At 59.9% G+C, this 18,566-nt stretch overlaps 1 protein-coding gene across 1 annotated transcript in view; it reads right to left on the minus strand.

The window, feature by feature from the left end:
- The window catches only part of DNHD1 (dynein heavy chain domain 1), a 38,347-nt gene that overhangs the window by 481 nt on the left and 19,300 nt on the right, over positions 1-18,566 (minus strand). The window contains 20 exon segments of the mRNA XM_070749399.1: positions 55-474; positions 476-774; positions 857-1,009; positions 1,096-1,180; positions 1,182-1,188; positions 2,107-2,308; positions 2,415-2,501; positions 2,584-2,758; positions 2,845-3,816; positions 4,059-4,237; positions 5,209-5,430; positions 5,528-5,674; positions 5,759-6,200; positions 6,301-6,732; positions 7,776-7,958; positions 12,124-12,273; positions 14,788-14,890; positions 15,888-16,092; positions 16,437-16,645; positions 16,753-18,475. Of these exon segments, the coding sequence (XP_070605500.1) occupies positions 55-474; positions 476-774; positions 857-1,009; positions 1,096-1,180; positions 1,182-1,188; positions 2,107-2,308; positions 2,415-2,501; positions 2,584-2,758; positions 2,845-3,816; positions 4,059-4,237; positions 5,209-5,430; positions 5,528-5,674; positions 5,759-6,200; positions 6,301-6,732; positions 7,776-7,958; positions 12,124-12,273; positions 14,788-14,890; positions 15,888-16,092; positions 16,437-16,645; positions 16,753-18,475 (6,395 nt within the window).

Here is an 18,566-nt window from a genome sequence, read left to right on the forward strand (position 1 = left end):
ACAGCTGAGGGCCCGGCCCCTCCCACCCTCACCGGCGAGGCCGCCCTCCCTCACCTGCTGGTCCAGGTGGAAGCTCTCCAGCGGTTGCTTCTCGGACCGGGCCGTCTCCTGGAGCAGGGCCAGGAAGAGGCGCTGCGGCTGCTGGAAGGTGGCCAGCTGGTAGCAGACCACCGGCTCCCCCCCAATGGAGTGCAGGTAGCGGCACAGAAGCTCCCCCCGCCGCTGGAGGGTTCGCAGCCAGTCCTGCCAGGGCTCGGGGCCAGTGGGCGTGTACGGCAGCCAGTGGCGGGGCAGCTGCTGCCGCTGCAGGGCCTGGAGGATGGCCGTGCAGCGGGGGGAGGAGCAGGGCAGCCCCCGCAGGTGCTGCTGCACGCAGGCCAGGTCCCGGCCCACCTGCGCCAGCAGAGCCAGGAAGGCGCCCGCCTCCTCCAGCAGGAAGCGCTGCAGGGGGCGGGGCTTGGGGCGGGGTTGCCCATGGGGGGGGCCGCCCTCGGGCCCCCACCTCCCAGCCACACTGCTCCACCTGCTTCCGCAGCTCCTCCACCACCACCAGGCCTCGCTCGGCCAGCTGCTCCAGCGGGGTCGTGGCCCGGCAGGTCCAGCAAGGCCAAAGGCCCTGGGACTCCCTCAGGGCTGAGAGCAGGGCTTGGCTGCGGCTGGCCAGCATGTGGGCCTGCAGGCTGCTGCACAGGCCGACCCAGGTAGGGTCCATGGGGCTGGGCAGCTGCTGCATCCGTGCTTGGGTGGCGGCCGAGGCCTCGTCCTCGAGGAGCCCTTGGGGAGAGAAGGAGCCGGTCAGGACCCAGCCGGCCTGCCTGCTATCTGCAGGGGCAGGTCCTGCCCGGCCCGCCTTTACCTGAGCTGGAGTGGCCGATGACCGCAGCGAGGAGCCTCTGGAGGCCGGAGCCGAGCAGCATGTAGGACGCAGGAGCCAAGCACTGCTGGCATAGGCTCTCCACCGCCTGCGCATCCCCCTCGTCCAGAACGTGGCCCCCGTAGAGCATGGTCCCTGGGGGGGAGAGAGGGGGGGAGGAAGGTGCAGCCCCCTCTTTGGGTGGGTGGAGGTCCCCCCAGAGGGACCTCTTTCCTTCCTACCTGCCAGCTGCAGCTGTGCTTCCTCCGAAGGCTTTGGCATCGCGCTCAGCTTCTCCAGAGCCTTGAAGCCGGCCACGATGTCCCCCGTGACTCCTGGCGGGACAGGACAGCAGCGCTAGACGGCCAAGGAGGAAGAGGAGCCAGCCGCACCCAAGGACCCCTGATGGGGGGGAGGGCTGGTAGGAGGCCTTAGGGAGGGGAAGTCCCTGTCAGGCCGTGCTCCTCTCCGGGAAGGGGCTCTCAGGGGGCTTTGCCTGTGGAAAAGGGGGGGGAGGCCCCGCTCTGCACATGGGGCAAGAGACACGGCATCTGAGTGTGTGTGTGGGGGGGAGGGGGTAAAAAAAAACCTAGGTGGATGTGCTGAGAAGGCACTGCGGGGCTAAAGCCAGGCCCAGCTGCTCTCCAACCCGAGGCCACCAGCACTGGCTTTGCTTGCCGCCCTAGATGTCCGTTTCTGTGGGGCTGCTTAATGTCCTGCAGCTGGGGCACAGAGGCCGATACTGCTGGAGAGCCGGAAAAGCTCCCTTCCTCTGGCCTGCTCCAGGCGGGGAGGGGGGCGTGGACAGGGACCGGCCCTGTGAAAGACTCTTGCGCAGAGGCAAATAAGCGGACGGACATAGCCAGGATTGAACAATGGCTGAAAGGGATTTTGAAGGCTGTTGGGAGCCACAAGTGGGACCTATCGTTAAGGGAAGCGGTGGCTAAACCATGACTGTCCCTGGTTGACCTTATTTCAACCTGCCTTCGTCTTGCAAATCTGCATCAAAACTGCTTGCAGCATCCACCATCTTGGCCGGCCTTGAAGGGGGGGGGACAACACCGCCCATCTCCCTCCTCAGCTGCCAGACACGGCCCTCCCAACCATCCCAGGGAGCCGCCACGGGGGTGGGGGTGGGAGGTGGGATGCAGGGACTTGGGCCGTTCTGAGCAGCAGCACAGGGCCTGATCCTGCCCAGGTCCCCATCCCCCCATTCCTACTCCGAAAGCTCCTTGGGGAGCCCCCAGACTCACCAGAGGTAGGAGGCGGCCTGTGTCCACGGGGCGTAGTTCTGGCGGTACAGCAGAGCCCCGTGGAGGACGAGCAGCGAGAGTCGCTTCTCCGTGTCCAGGTACGGGACCTGCCCCTGCAGCCACTGGTGGGTGTGGGCCAGGATGCCTTTCAGCTCCAGCGGCATCTCGCAGAAGAAGGTGGTGGCATTGCGGTGCACGGGCCCTGGGCAGGCAGGGGGACAGGAGGGCTGGTGGGGCAGGCACTCGGCCCCTGGCGGCCCACCTCCTTTGGCCTTGCCCTGGCCCCCTCGGGGGAACAGCCGCTGTACCTGGCACAGACTTGGGGGCATCGAGCGTCGTGATGAGCCAGAGTCGGAACTTGGGGTGGATCTCCAGGGGGCCCCCTTTGCCCAGTCCTTCGCCAGAAAGAAAAAAAGTAAATGAGGGTCCTCCCATACTCGCCAGAAACAAGCCTCCCCGGCCGTTCCTGCCTCTGACCTGGTGGGGTGGTCAGTACCAGGTGCAGCTGCAGCAGAACCTCGGGGTCCCAGCTGTTCAGCAACTGGCAGTTGTCCAGGACCAGCCACTTCCCCTTCTTTGTGCAAAGGGGCAGCGTCCGCTGGACACGCTGGGGGGCATCCGGGGTCCCAAAGGAGATAATGACCACTCTCCCCTGCAGGGCAGAGCGGTTGGTGAGGGGCATGGAGACCCCTTCAGGCCTGCCTGCCCCTTCCCTCTCCCCCGCCAGGCCCCACTCACCCTCCGTCCCCGCTGGGCTGCCATCTGCTGGATCCAGAGCAAAGGATGCGTGAAGGAACCCTGCGACCCGGCTGGGACCGTGACCAAGATGACCGGCTTGTTGGCACGGCTATAGGAGTAGGGGTTGATGGCTGCCATTTTCTCAGTGGAAGACCAGCCCAACAAGCAGGTGGTCAGGTCGGAGATGACCTGGCACATGGCCCTGGGGCACAGAACGCGCCAAAGAATGGCACGCTGGAAAGGGCTGAGGTGGGCGTGGCTGGGGCACAGAGCCGGCCCCACCACCGTGGAGGGCAGTGAGAAATACTCCTGCCACTGCACCGCCTTCCCGGCCAGAGAGGCCAGCAGGCCTTGGAAGCCAGGAAGGTTCTCCAGCAGGGCGCACTCTTCCCAAGCCTCCACGCTCACCCAGTCGGGGCAGGCCGGACTGGGCTCCGGGGGCAGGAGGAGGAGGGCCCTGGCGGCTGGGTCTTGCAGGCCCTGGGTGAAGGCCAGCCACTCCAGGGGGCTGACATCCCCCGCCACCCTCAGCGTGGTCACGGCTCCCAGGAAGGAGTAGAGTGGGCGGTGGGCCTCCAGCAGGCAGGGCAGGGCCTGGGTGAGCAGCTGCCAGAGCACCATCCTGCTCAGCTCCAGCAGCCGGGCCTCCAGGGACTCCTGCTTGCTGGCCTCCTGGCGCTTGGCTGCCATCAGGGCCTGCCGCACACGGCTGGTGCAGAAGTCGATGGGGAAGCGGTAGAGTGGGTGCAGGTGGGCCACCTGCTGCAGTGCCTCGTGCAGCCCAACCGCCAGGCAGGCCACCGGCCGATACCTGCCGCACAAAACCGCCTGGTGCTGGTGCTGGGAGACCATGTGCCTGCGTGTGGCGTGCAGCGCCTGGATCTGCGTCTGGAGGAGCCGCACGATCGGCATGAAGTTCTCCTCCTCCAGGAGCGACCGCTGCGGCTGCGAAATCATATCCATCAGCTCCTCCTGCAAGGGAAGGCGGGGGCGGGGGAGAGGGGCACAGTGGGTCAGGTCCAAAGGACCGACCCCAGGCTGGGCCCCAGGCCTCATGGGGCCGGCCACCTCTTTCCTATGGATGCATGCCCCTCCGTGCCCCCCAACCCTGCTCGAAGCCTGGCGGGTGGTGGGAGACGGCCGGGTGCCAGGGGCAGGAGGGCAGCCAGGTCTCCAGGCGGGCGTCCCTCCCCCCCCTTCCTCCAGGGAATCACCTCTGTGGCCTCCAGCTTGCCCTCCAGCTGCAGGATGCCCAGGTAGAGGATCTGCTGGTTCTTCATGATCTCCGGCCGCTCCACGTGCAGCACTTCGCCCAACAGCCGGTCCTCCAGGGCCTCCCGGCTGAGGCTGAGGTCAATGACATTCAGCCTCTTCACGAGGGAGGGGTCAGCCTCTTGAAAGGGCAGGGAGAGGAGGCGAGGAGGAGGAGGACGGGGTGGGACAGGGAACATCTGTCTCTCTCTCTCTCACACACACACACACACACCCAATGCGCACCCTGCCCCCTCTCGGGAGTGGGAAGGGGCCGGTCCCAGGCTTCCCGACCCATCTTATGGGAAAGCACGGCCTGCTAGCCCTCTGGACCTCCCGCTTGCTGCAGAGTCAGCTGAGTTGGGCTTCTTCGATACTTGCGTCGACTAAGCAATGCAGGTTGGCGGGACCCCAAAGGAGGGCCTTCTCTGTGGCCGCCCTGGCTCTATCGGACCAACTCCCCCCCCCCGATGCCCATACTGCTCCCACTGGCCTTCCTGGGGGGCCATGAACTGACATGGCCAAATTGTATGAATGGTATGTATGCATATGATTATGAACGTTTTTTAATTAATGGGTTCTTTTTATTGTCCTGTACCTATTGTAAGCCGCCCTGAGTCCTTGGGGGTTGGGCGGCATGGAAGTCGAATAAATGAATGAATGAATCTTTTGCAAACATGCCTCAACCGGGTCACTCGGCCGTTTCCTTTCACTTTCTGCGTCACAAAATCCCACACTGGGCAGGGGATCATTCTGGGTCAATCGTTCTCAATACCGAATGATTCCTTTTGGGGAGTGGCGGGGGGCTCCTGGTTTTTCTAAATAAATTGTACCTATCAGACCTCTGCAGTGGAAGGAAAGGGGGGGGCCTAAACCCTCACGGGGGGGGGGCTAAACCTAATGCCCACCCAGTTCTTTGTGTCAGTCACCTCTTCCGTAGACAGTGGTTGAATTCACAAATGTGAACTCTGGGCAGCATGCAATAAAACCAGGCCATTGAAAACATTAGAAATGATTCCGTAATCAAAAAAATCCTTCTCATCCACACCCTGAACCTACTACCCAGGTCCCGCGACATCCGTGTGGGTGGTCCTCCTTCCATTCCCCTCCTACCTGCAGCCAAGGACTGAAGGGGCAGCTCCGTGCACAGGTACAAGGCAAAAGAAGGCGAGATGGGCAGGTGCTCGTCCTCTGCTCCACCACCTTCTTCTTCGGGGGCAGGGAAGAAAACTTTGGCCTCCGGGCAGCCCAAGGAGCATCCCTTCTCCACCAGTTGCTGCAGGGCCGAGCACCAGGGGACGTCCTTTTCAACGTCCGTCAGCAGCACAGGCTTGCCTGGAGGGGGAAGCAGGGGGAGGCGCTGCTGCTCGGGGCCGCCCTCTCTGCTGGACCTGCCCCAGGCGCCACCAAGCTCCTTCCAGGCCTCGCTCACCCAACTTGATGGCGTCCTTGAGGCTCTGCTCGAGGTCCGGGCTGGCCAGGGACAGGATTTCCAGGTTGTCCTCGGGGATCTCGTCGCCGCCCCCTTGGTCCACCATATCCGGCACCAGGTCAGAGAGGGCCTGGGCCTGGGACTCCTCTGCAAGGGAGAGGCCGGTGAGCGACGGGTCTGGGGAATCCCGACTGGGGCTCCATGGAGCCTCTCCGCTCCGCCTTCACTCACCCTCGTCCAAAGAGGAAGTGGCCAGAAGCCACATCTGGGCCTGCTTGTCTGGGTCCACCAAGAGAGGCCACCGATGGCCCCGCAGGTGGACACTGGAGTGGAGTATCACGGCGGTGAGGCGGCTCTCGTCGTCCTTTGGCTTATGGAGCCGGTCCCACAGGCGCTGCTGCTGCGTTGTCGTGAGCAACGACGCCACCTTCAGCGGGTTCTGCACTGGGAGCAGCGGTGGGCCAGAGGGCGCCTGGCCTGGGCAGGGCAACTCCCTCTGCAGGAGCCAGCTGACATCGCAGGGGCCGAGGAGGACCCGGGACCCTTCGCACACCGCCTGCCACTTCTCCAGCAGCTCTTTCCGCCGCGGTGGGGAGAAGGGCCCCAGGTAGGAGACGACAGCCGAGCAGAGAAGGGCATCCCCGTGCACGGTGCTCTGCTGGCACTCCAGGTCCTAGGAGGAAGGAGGAGAGGCTGGGAGGCGGTGGCGGCAGCAGCCCTTTCCAGGAGGGGGAGGGGGAGGAGGAGGCTCCCCGGGTCTCTGCCGCTGTTACCTTGGTCATGGCCGTCCAGCTGGCCAGGTGCTCAGCCACGGAGCTCTCCACCGTGCTGGCCTCCTCTTTGGCCTGCAAGGACTGCGTGAGCTGCTGGAGCAGCTTCTCCTGGTGCTCCTGCTTCTGCCTCAGCTCCCTGATGCGGGCCTGGGTGGTGTCCCGCAGGTACTCCGAGTGGAGGCGCCGGTCGCCCAAGCTGACCTTCTCCGCGTTGATCTGGTCGTCACAGGTCTGCAGCTGCAGCATTGCCGGCTCCCACTCACGCAGCGCCCACTGGTACCAGTAGACGGAGCAGATCCATTGGTAAAGGGCTGCGGCTGCCTGGCTGGCATTCTGGATGGCAGCCTCGGACAAACCCTCGCGGGAGACCCACTGGCCCAGGTCCTGGAAGAGCTGCGTGCTGATCGTCTCCTTGGGGTAGAAGACCAGATCCTGGGAGGGAGGGAGGGAGATGGGTCTGGGGGCACGAGCCGGGCCTCTGTGCCCCTCGCCCACCTGGGGTTCCCCCTGTGTGGCCCCTGTGCGGAGATAGAAAGGTGGCATGGAAAGCGGTGGCCTCAGTGCCAGCGGCCATCAGGGGCAACAAGCCTTAAATTGCCCAGAGAGCCTGCAGGAAGGACGGCTGTCGTACTTGGGCCAGATGTTGATAGAGGTGAGAAAATGAGAGAGTGTAAATAGTTGGATAGATGATGGATCGACAATAGAATTTCAGTGGAGAGATAACAGAACGACAGATAGGTTGACACGCTAGAATAGGATGGTCAGAAACTACTGCACCGCACTGGCACTGCTTAGGATGGTACACCGGTCCATGTTGTTTCGTTTTTACTTTTGTTCCAAGGCAAGAGGGATGCCAGGACAATTACACGGGGTTCAAGAGGGTTCTGGGGGGGGGGGTCTGGCAGGCAGCCAAGGGAGATGTGGTTGTGGAAGGGTCACCCCACAGAAAAGGAAGTGGGTGGGTTCTCTGCTGCCCCAGCAGGCAATGCAGGAGCGAAGGAAGGGGGGCTGGGCGGGGGGAGACCAGGGGGTGGCCGGTGGGTGGAAGAGGAGGGTCTTCGGGGGGGGGCTGGGTGAAGGGCTGCCATGGAGGGAGGGGGTCTGCCTTGAGCAGAGATACTTCCACTCCACGATTCCGCCATGAGTCTGGCCACTCTCTCCCACAGTGGCTGCTGCCTTGAAAGTCGCCCTGTGCCTGGTGCTCAAAGGGCCAGAGGCCACACGGACAGTCCCGAGCAGCGACATCAACTGGGTGCTTGGTTCCTCCCCCCCCCCGCTTTCTTTCAGCCCAGCCCACCTCACTGGATAGTTGTGGATATAAAATAAAGGGAGCAAATTTAACAAGAGATCAAGAAATAAAATGCAATTTGCTTTCTCTGGATAAAGTCCTTGTGACACCGGCCACGTTAAGCCTTTGGGGAACCAGGAAGGGCCAAGCAGGGCGCCCAGCTGCACCAGGAGGGGAGAGGCCTCACCTGGTAGAAGTCCTCCCTGTTGAGCAGAAGCTTGGCGTTCTCCCACCGGGCCTCCACCTGGAACATCAGGCAGAGCGGTTCGGTCACCTGGACCACCAACGCAGGGGGCTGCCGGTAGCTGCGCAGCTCCTCGATGTCCTGCAGGCGCAGGGCGGCCAGGGCGGCCTTGTAGTCCTGGCTCACCTGGAAAGGAGCAGGCGGCTGGGCAGGCTCTCGCTCTGCTCTGCACATGGGGCCCCCCACCCCCGCCCCACAGAGGGAGCCCCAGATTCAGTGGTTTCCAAAGGGCACACGCTCCTCCTGGGTGCGGCCAGAGGGACCCACAACATGCCCCCCCGGCCAACCCTGATAGAAGAGCTGGGTGCAACTGGGCGTGTGTGTGCGCGCGTGTGCACTTGGGAGGGCCCCAGCATTCCCCTGCTACGGCCTCTGGGGTGTTACGGGTCACTCCCAGCATCACGAATACTGGCGCACTGATAAGCGGATGCAGCTGGCAGAGCCGGAACTGTCTCCAGGGGCCGCCCCAGGGAGAGGTTTATGGCTTGGCCTGGTCTGCCACCTGGGGGCCCAGAGCAGAAGGAGGCAGGGACGCAAGGCAATCCCTGGGAAAGCAGCTGGGCACACCAGGCCCGACGTGTGAGGCCACACTGCCCCGCAGAGGGCTCCGGGGGATGGTCTGGCTTTGGCCATGGCCGTCTCATGACAGCCCCCTCAAGCCCCCTCTCCCCCACCAGAGAAAGCAGTCTGCGTCCCCTGAGGGAGGGAGGGGGGCTGAGGCGCCACCAAAGAAAAGAGAGATTCACTTCCAGGGATCCATGGAGCGCCCCCCACCCCCTGCAACCACAGATCAACTGAGCCCCTGGCTTCATGTACGGCCTGCAGGGCCCAGACCTCCCGCCCCCAAGCAAGGAGGGCTGCAACCAGCCTCGGAGGGACCCCTAGCACAAGGCTCAGCCCGACTCAGGCCCCGGTCCAAGGGTCCCAAAGCCTCCGAGCTCTCAGCGAGAGCACCTGCCCATCCCCCTCCCACCAGAGGCCGCCCAAAACCCCAACCAGTGCTGTTCGGGCCCAGTGCCGTGAAAGGAACCCGAACACGCGGTTTTCATCCAGGACCCTCTGAGGGAAGGGAAGCTGGGAGGAGGGTTCTGACAGATGCCCCCCCCCCCCCAGAAGTGAAGCCTCCGTGGAACCGGGCCGGGTGCCACCTGACTGACCGACAGACCATCTTTCCAAAGTGGCATTGTTGCCAGCACAGCAAGGATCGTTTGCCTTGACGTGACCCTCACCACTTTAAACTGAGGCCGACGCTTCTCGCTCCCTTCTCCAAATAATGTATTTTTTAAGATTAGGTCTCATCCTCTTGTTTTTCACTCCAAGTGCCCCCCACCTGTCCTTCCACGGCCTCTCCCAGGGAGAACGCTGCAACGTGGGTCTGGAAGAGGAGGGCCTGAGCCCAGAGAGAGCGCTCTGGCGGCACCCCCTCCATTACGGGTTCGATTTTCTTGGCCGTCCACCATCTCCTTAGGGGGTCCGAAGGCTTTTCCCTTCGAGAAGGTCACAGGGAAGAGCGAGCCCAGAGCCTAAGCGGGGGGTTGGACTCAAAGACCTCCGAGGTCCCTTCCAACACAGTGGTTCTACTCTGCTCCATTCTATAACGTTGGAGCATCTCCTCCAGGCCCACAGTTTTCGGCTGCTTGTCCTCTGCCGCTGACCCTTAACCCTAACAGGCAGAAGCCCCCCATCCCGGCACCCCCTTTGTTGTCAGTTCTGGGGCAGATTTTCTCTCTCTGCTGCCCTCAGTCTGTGGGTCTCTCATGTCTTTAATTTTAGTCCCGTGTTTTCACGATGCTCATGACCCTGTGCGCGAGGGCTTGTAGGTCACAATAGATTAGATCATTTGAGTTGGAAGGGGCCTTGGAGGTCATCTAGTCCAACCTCCCAATCAAGCAGGAGTCCCTCCACCATTTCAGACAAGTGTCCGTCCCATCTCTCCTTGAAAGTCTCAAGTGTTGGAGCTCTCACCACCTCCGCAGGTCAGGGAGTTCCTCCTTGTTTCCAGGTTGAATCTCTCCTTGGTCAACTTCCATCCGTGGTTCCTTGTCTGGCCTTCGGGTGCCTTGGAAAACAGCCTGAGCCCCTCCATTCCTCTCTGGGGCAGTCCCCCCAAATATCGGAAGACGGCTATCCTGTCTCCCCTGGCCCTTCACTAGGCTGATCATGCCCAGTTGTTGTAGCCGCTCTTTGTATGTTATAGTGTCCAGTCCCCTAAACATCCTGGTTGCTCTTCTCTGCACTTTCTCCAGAGTTTCAATGTCCTTTTTGTGGTAAGCTGACTGCAGCTGTGCACTGGTGCCTGGTTGTCTTAGCTGGTTGTCTGCCAAGACTCCAAGATCCCCCCCCCCCCAGTCACTATTGAACCCAGTTTATGTGTATATTTGGGTTCGTCTTTCCTAAGTGTAGGACTTGACTTTTCTCAGCATTTAATTTCATGTTCAAGTCTGATCCATCTGGTTTTTGAGCCTGTCCTCTGGGGTGTTAGCTATACCTGCCAGCTTGGTATCACCTGCAAATTTGGTTAGTTCCCCTTCTATTCCTTCATCTAGGTCAGTGATGGCAAACCTATGGCACAGGTGGAGCCATATCTGCTGGCACACGAACCGTTGCCCTAGCTCAGCTCCAACATGCCTCTGTGTGCCGGCCAGCTGATTTTTGGATCGCACAGAGGCTCTGGAAGGGTGGTTTTGGCTTCCAGAGCCTTCCAAGGGGTGGGGGAGGCGTTTTTACCTTCCACCAGCTCCAGGGAAGCATTTGGAGTCTGAGGAGGGCGAAACATGGACCTACTGGGCCCACCAGATGTTGGGAAACAGTCTGTTTCCGGCCTCCAGAGGGCCTCCGAGGGGTGGGGCAGCTATTTTTGCTCTCCGCAGGCATTGAATTGTGGGTGTGGGCACTCATGCATGCACGATAGTGCACCCCCATGCTCTTTCGGCACCCGAGGAAGAAAAGGTTCACCATCACCGATCTAGGTCTTTTATGAAGATATTAAAGAGTACCGCCCCGAGTCTTCAGAGAAGGGCGGCATACAAATTGAAATAATAATAATAATAATAATAATAATAATAATAATAATAATAATAATAATGATGATGGGCCTAAGATGGAACCTTGTGGTACCTCGCTGCTTACTACTCTCCATGTAGATTTAGATCCACTGAGGACTACTCAATGAGTATGGTTAATCAGACAGTTGTTAATCCATCTGGTTGTGTAGCTGCCTATCCCAATTTTTTCTAGCTTACGAAGAAATGGATTGTGGTCGACTTTGTCGAATGCTTTGCTGAAGTCTAAGTCTATGATGTCCACAGTATTTTGCTGCTCTTCTAATTTAGTCACAGTGTGGAAGAATGAAATGAGATTTGTCTGGCATGATTTCATCTTAACAAACCCAGGCCAACTGCTGGTTATTACTTTACTTGTTTCTAGATGATGGGAGGTCTGGTTTTTAACTATTTTTTCCAGTGTTTCCCCAGACATTGATGTTAGGCTGATGGGTCTGTAGTTTCCTAGGTCTGTTCCTCCCCCCCCCTTTTTTTTTTTTTTTGAAGATGGGAACCACATCAACCACAACCTCAGGTAATTCCCCTGTGTTCCAGGATTTGTGGAAGATGTGGTGCAGTGGTTCCACGATGGCATCTGCTAGTCCTTTTAGGAATCTAGGGTGTAATCCGTGGTCCTGGTGATCTGTATTCATCCAGTTCAGACAGGTGATGTGAAAAAAGGAGGGGGGGGCATTGGGGCCCTGCTTTGCAAACTGGCAGCCAGTCTGCTAGGCCAGGTCCTTCACCTGATTGGAGGTTTCTTTTTTTAAAAAACAAATTTAAACATACGCAAACATAACAAAGACGAACAAAACAAAAATAGAGAAAAATATATAGATAAAACATACATTTGGGATATTTACATGGCCCTCTCGTTCAGAGTCTCAATCGGAGAGAGAGAGATATTTACCATATTTTTCTCAACGTATTGCTCCCATAGTTGCATACTTGCATAGATAAGTTTGTATATTAATCTCTTTCTATGCAGTTTCTTTTCTCTTATCTTTTCTTTCTTTTCACCAGCTATAGCAGTTCTATCTGATCGGAGGTTTCGCACGGGCTCCATTTCCATTCCATCAAAGCTCAACTGAGCGCCTGAGGGCATTTCCTGATTGCGAAAGCCCCCAGAGGTTGGAGGGACATCTGGCGTGGGGAATAACAATCGCGAGTGCACACACGAGCGCCACTGCCGGCTCACAAGCCCCGGAGCGAGCCACCACCACCACCACCACCACCACCACCAGCAGTACCTTCTTCATGGCCAACTCCTTCTTCTTCTCCAACGCGTCTCTTTTCTTGGTCAGGACATCGATGCGCGCCTCGAACTTCCGGCACTCCACCTCCTGCTGCTTCAGCACCTCCTGCTCCCGCTCCACCTCCTTCTGGCTCTGGGTCATTTGCTGGAGGAGGAGCAGAACAAGGACCCGCCATGACCCTCCCTCTTTTTCATTTCCATAGATCTGGGCGGTTCCCCAGCATCCCCCGGGGGCTGCCTCCTCTCTAGGCATCGTCCCGCCCAAGGGAGCCGCGACTGCGTGCAGGGCGGCAGCTCCCGCGAGTGTGGGTCCTTTCAGGCCTCCCGGGGGGGCTCTGCTCTGCTAGCTGCCCAGCCCTCAAGCAGGCCGGGAGACCGACTGCAGCTATAGCTTCAATAATAAAGGTCAATAATTAGAGACCCTTACAAGTCTGCCCACCTCTTCCTTCCCTTCCCTCTCAACTTCCAGGGACGTTTGGGGCTGGGCAGCTCAGGTCCCCACATTTCTTTGGCCCCCGGTGTTTCCTCCGGGGGTCTTTATCCAAGATCATCTCCTGGTTATGTACCCCTCATGCTGCGGCTGCCCTCTAATAAAACTCCCTCACAATAACAATAAGTATATGTATATGTATATGTTACATACTGCCATTTAAGTGCAACACAGTTAATAAATTGGTAAAAAAAACCTATGAATCATTACGTAAAAGCTAATACCAATTTACAATGCAAATTAAGAAAAAGTTAGAAAATTTGAAAGAGTAATCTCATTCTTTCTTAATTTATACTGAGAATTTTATATAAGGTAAAAGATAAATCTAAAGAAAAGGAGGGGGGGGGGGGAAACTAAAATGATGAATAAACCAGAGACCAAATGGGCCGATTCCCAAGTTCTCCTTTAACCCGAAGAACTCCCCCCCCCCCCCCAGTGCATGCTGCTAGGATCTCGAGGAGACCGTTAGGGCCTGTCCGATTGCCATTTCCTGGGTCCCAGCTGGAAGCTGATGGGACGGTCCCACCGCCAGGGGTGGGGGTGGGGTGGGGTGTTTGTAGCTGGCCACCCAGGGCGTACAGCAGCAGCAAGTCTGGTGAAATCAAAAAACCAATAGATAAGATATGAAATGGTAACCATGAAAACATCCAACAGGGGATCAGGAGGCAGGTGATGGACTTCCCTGGCATAGGATCCGGAGCCAAGCCGAGCCCCCAGCCCACCTGCGCCCAACCCTCTATGGACACGCAAGGCAGCTGCGCAAGAGCAGCAGGATGCTATGGGCCCGTCTGTTCCCGTGCGATGGAGGGGCTGAAATGGGGCGCCAAGGGGCAGCCCCCTCCGCCAACCTGGGTCCTCCAACACTGGGCCACCTCAGATGCTGTGCCCGCCCTGGCCCTGAGGTCCCCCAGAGGGCAGAGAGCCAGGAAAGGGGGGCTGCGAGTGAAGAGCATCAGGGCCACGCAATGCCCTGGCCTGCTGCCGACCCCTTGGGCACTCCTGAGCCCCTCCGGCTTGGCCCTGGAGAGAGACGTCTGCCGAGTCCCCTGGCCCTGGGCTCCCACGGTGGGCCTCAGTGGCATGTCCAGGGGTACCACCATGAAAGCAGAGACTGAGGTCCCTCCGCTGGTTCCCTGCGGGGTTCACGTGCAACACCGCTGATAGGGCTGCTACCCTTCAAAAGGACCTTGACCAAGTAGCAGAATGGTCAAACAATGGGCAACTTCAAATCTCAACCAACAAATGCTCTGTCTTACACACTGGCAAAAAGAATCAGAACACAAAATACAAACTTGGAGGAAACGAACTTGTAGATGACCCTCACTCTGTCAAGGACCTCGGAGTAATCGCATCCAATGACCTAACTGCCAGTGCCCACTGCGACAACATTGCCAAAAAGGCACTATGAGTTGTTAATCTAATCTTCCGTGGCTTCTTCCGTGGCAGCATTGCACTGCTAACCAGAGCTTAAAAAACATTGGTTAGGCCAGTTCTGGAATATAGCTCTCCTGCCTGGAACCCCCATTGAGAGAGAGAGAGTGAGAGAGTCCAGAAATATTTCACAAGAGGTGTCCTCCACTCGCAACAAAAGACACAGAGCTCCACCACACTTGAAATGTTAGACAATTTACAATTACGTTCATAATATGCCCTTGCTGTCAGTGACTACGTCACCTACAACCGCAGCAATACACGAGCACGTAATAGATTCAAACTCCATGTAAACGGATCCAAACCTGACTGCAGTAAGTACGAGTTCAGCCACAGAGGGATCGACGCCTGGAATGAAGTACCCGACTCTCTGGTTTCTTCCCCAAAGATTTTACCCGTAGACTTTCTACAGTCGACATCTCCCCTTGTTTCTAAGAGGTCTGTAAGGGGCGTGCGTAAGTGCACCGTTGTGCCTACCCTCCTTGACCTACTGTTCCATTGTCCTCTTTTATTGTTACTTTTTTTACAAACAAATAGATAAGATAAAATAAAATAAATATATTTGCCTCGATTTCCTGGGGCTGGAGTCTGAGGCAGCCAGAGGACCCTGGGGAAGGACCATGCTCCCCTCTTCCAGTTGCCCATCAGATCCCCGGTGTGCTTTGCCCTTCCTGAAACCGGCCTGGCCCTTGCCCGGCACCTGTGCTCTGAGCTCCAGGTGATTTCTCGGCCACTCACCTGCTTAATCTTCACCAGTTTCTGCTGCAGCGCTCGGACGTCCCTCGTGTGCTCTTGCTGCTTCCGGCTCACTTCCCCCATCTTCTGCAACGCCAGCTTCATCCTGCAGGGGGCAGCAGAAGGCCTGTCACTCCAGGGGTCTACCCCAGCCCGCCCCACAACCCCACACACCCCTGCCAGTGAGCTGATGGGACGACCGACCGACCAACGCTGGCCAAAGAGGTGGGGTGGGTCGCGTGGGCCAGCTGGCCCTGCAGGTGCCTCCCTCTCCCTCCCTCTTTTGGGGGCTGCAGGCCCAGAAGAAGTCCCTGCTGGTTATTGGGAGCCCTTCGTTTTGCTCCGAGATGGGGGCCACGTAAGAGGGACAGGACCCCCTGAGACCCCCACAATGAGGGCCTGCACCGCTGCATAGCATGGCACAGCACAGGGCCTGGCTCTGAAAAATTAATACATCAAACTCCATTTTGGTTTAACAAGGGAAAAGCAGAAAACGGTTTAAAATCATGTGTAATTGAGGAGAACTGGGCTGCTAGAGGTGGAGAAACAGAGGAGGGACTCTTAAGGCGGTCAAGCCGGAGACTGACCGGTTATAAGGAGGAACGTGTCACGTCTGCTTGAAGGCCGGAAGGAAGGAATGGTGGGAAAGACCCTGGGAGGACCACGGGGAGTGAATGGAGCTGGCCTGACTTACATGCCGCCCAATCCCCTGGGACTCAAAGCAGCTGAGCCTCACCGGATTGGCTGAAGAACAAGGGGAGGGCCAGTGCTCAAGGCCCCCGGGGGCCCTGAGGGGGAGGGAGGGAGGGACGGCCGGGAGGAGGGGAACCTTCCGTGGGAGACCCAGCTCTCCTGCCCCCTGCCTCTTTTACGGGAAGAAGCGAAAGGCCCAACTGAGCCCTGGACTCTCCCAGCCGGACTCTCCCAGCCCTCGGGGGGGGGGGGGGTGTGTCTTTCCTGGGGCGGGCCTGGCAGAGGGTTTGCTGAAAGAAAGCGGGGAAGGGAGACTGGTACAAGGACGTTTTGCCAGAAAAAGCAAATCTCCCGCCTCGTTTGGGGCCACCCTGGGGCCAAGCGTTGTGGTCGGGAGGGGAGAGGCTCACCGCTCGGTTCTCCGGCTCACTTGCTCCTGCAGGGTCTCCGACAGGCAGACGTAGCAGTCCAGGAAATCCAGGAAGCTCCTGGGGCTGACGAGGGGCAGGCGGTGGTCCAGGGAGCAGGCGTATTCGGCGGCCGAGCAGTGGACCTGGGAGGCAGCCAGGGACGTGTGGTGGAGCAGGTCCTTCTGGGCGTGCAAGGAGAGGGGCTCTGGCGGGAGACACAGGGACCCTTCAGGCACAGGGAGAAGAGGTGGAGGAGGGGCCCCTCTACACCTGAAGCCTCCACCCACCCAGGGGGGCTGAAAGGGTGCCAAAAGAGGCCTCACGGGACGGGAGACCGGAGGGGAAGAGCAGCAGCCGTGGGATTCCGGGGCCAGGATCTGGCAGGCCGGGCTGGGCTTCCGCTCTTTCGTGGGCAGCTCAGGCGTGTGGGGAGCCCAGCCAGGACCCCTCAACGCTGCTCAGCCCCTGGGCGGCTTGCCTGGCGCTCCAAGTGCCAAGCGAGGAAATGGGGGCAAAGGAAGGGAAGCCCCCTCTCTGGCCAGCACCAACCTCGGGCAAACCGCGTGGCACTCTTGAAGTGGCCCTTCAAGCGCTTGGAGGCCACCTGCAGCAGGGACTCCTGGCTCCAGTTCTGGTAGACCTCCAAGCTGCAGAGCGAATGAGCCAAGGTTGTGGCCGTGAGGGGTGGGAGCGCCAAGGACCCGGGAGCCCCCAAGAGGAGGAACACATGCAGGTTGGAACGCACTGACTGCAAAAACCTGCAAGACACGCAACCACACAGCAGCGGGGGGGGGGGGGGGCTGCTCAGAAGGAGCTCTGATGCAAGACGCTTCCCCTCCCCCCTCCCCCCTCCCCCCTCCCTTACTTTTGCAGCACGAGATCCTCCCGCATGTTGCGCTTGATGCCCTGGTTCTCCTGCTGCATGGCCTGGATGATGGCCACGGAATCGTCCAGCTGGGAGAGTCCAGGGCAGGTGCCTTCGGTCATCAGCGCCAGGATCTGGTGCAGGACGGCCATGCTCACCCCCGAGTGCACCAGCACCATCACGCGCCTCCCCGTGATCCCAGCCTGCCAGCTTGCCGACCTCAGCAGCGCCAATGCCTCGGCCTCACTGGCGCTGGCCGGCAGGTCCACGAGTGTAGTGGCTGTGGCATGGGCCACCAGAGCCACCAGGGACTGCCGGCCGGTGCAACGGACGGAAGACACCAGGGCCCCGTGCCTGTCTGGGCCCCAAAGCAAACGGGCCAGCCGCACCACGTGCTTCAGAACCTCCGAGCACAGCAAGAAGTCGGCGGGCAGGCAGGAGCCCAGCTGCGTCTCCAGGGTCCTCCAGACCTTCTCCTGGTAGGGGTTGTGTGCCGTGGGACCGTGGGAGTCGGGGCCCAGGTCCTTGCTGAAGACGATGTCTGCTGGGGTCTCACCCTGCAGGAGCAGGAGCTGGAGCGGCAGCAGCGGGCCAGAGCTGTCCTTCCGGCCGGAGGTGCGGCGTTTGGCTCGCATGAGGAAAGACCGGTGGGGAGTGGCGTGAGACTGGCTGGGCTTTGCGCTGCTTGGCCTCTTCCCCGCATCCACTTCTTCGAGCTCTGTTTCGGGGGCCTCGGTTTCCGACTCTCCTAGGGCCACGTCTTCCCAAGGGGAGGGGTCGGGCGGGTCCAGCGCCAGGGCTGGGGCCTGCTCCACGGGGTCCCAGGAGTTCGGGTAGCCGATCTCAGCCCCACAGTGCGGGGCCTCCTCAGGTTCGGCCTGCAGAGTCGAAAAGAGATGCTCCTCCCTGGGGTCCTCTTCCCCCCCCACAGGGACCGCAGAGGTCAGGCAGGTGTTGGAGGCACTGCACAGCTCAACGGTGGTGTGTGTGTGAGCAGGGGAGGTGAGGGAGGGGACCACCCGCAGGGCGCAGTGCCTGGCACAGAAGAGGGTGGTGGCGATCTCCAGCAGCATCTGCTCGCACAGCTCCCGCTGCTGCCTCCCGCGCAGAGGGTCGCAGAACGTGCGCAGGCTCTCGTGCATCCACAGCCTGATGATCAGCCGAGTGCTGAGGACGGCGGTGTACCCCGTGCCCACGGCCGACCTGCCCAGGGCAGAGGTGCGCCTGGGGCTCGACCCCTTGGGACCGGAGTCCTCCAGCGGGGTGCTCAGGTGGACCCCTGGACGCGGCCGCAGCACGAGCATCGCCTTGATCACCTTTGCCACGTCGTGCAAGGAGAACTGGAAGAGGCAGCAGGCGGGGGAGGGCTGGAACCTTCTCCTCATGGCTTCGTAACTGTCCAGCGTGGCCCTGACCACTGCGGAGGCCAGGTCATGGTGCCGGGTCAGCAGGGGGAATTTCTCCAGCCAGCTTAAGACAGTGTCCATATGCATGCTGAGCAAAGAGACCCTGCTCATGGCTGGGAGCACCACTGTGCTGAAAAGCCGGCCGAAACGGGGGCAAAGCGGGACGCTGCCGGGGATCGGGACAGAGAGCGTCCCAAAGCAGTTGAAACCGGTGGCTGGGCACTGCTGCAGCTCCAGGGTCTCGGCGTGGTAGAACTGCTGGAGGGTGAGGGTCTGGCGCAGGGACTCAACCACAGGGCTGGTGCCTCGGACCGGATCTGGGAAGGAGGCGGAAGACCGTGGGACCTGCCCGGGCGGCGTTTGCCAGGCTCTCAGAGGGAGGGAGGGAGGGAGAGAGGGCAGAGAGGG

This window comes from Erythrolamprus reginae, chromosome 4, assembly GCF_031021105.1.
Source record: "Erythrolamprus reginae isolate rEryReg1 chromosome 4, rEryReg1.hap1, whole genome shotgun sequence".
NCBI lineage: Eukaryota > Metazoa > Chordata > Lepidosauria > Squamata > Dipsadidae > Erythrolamprus > Erythrolamprus reginae.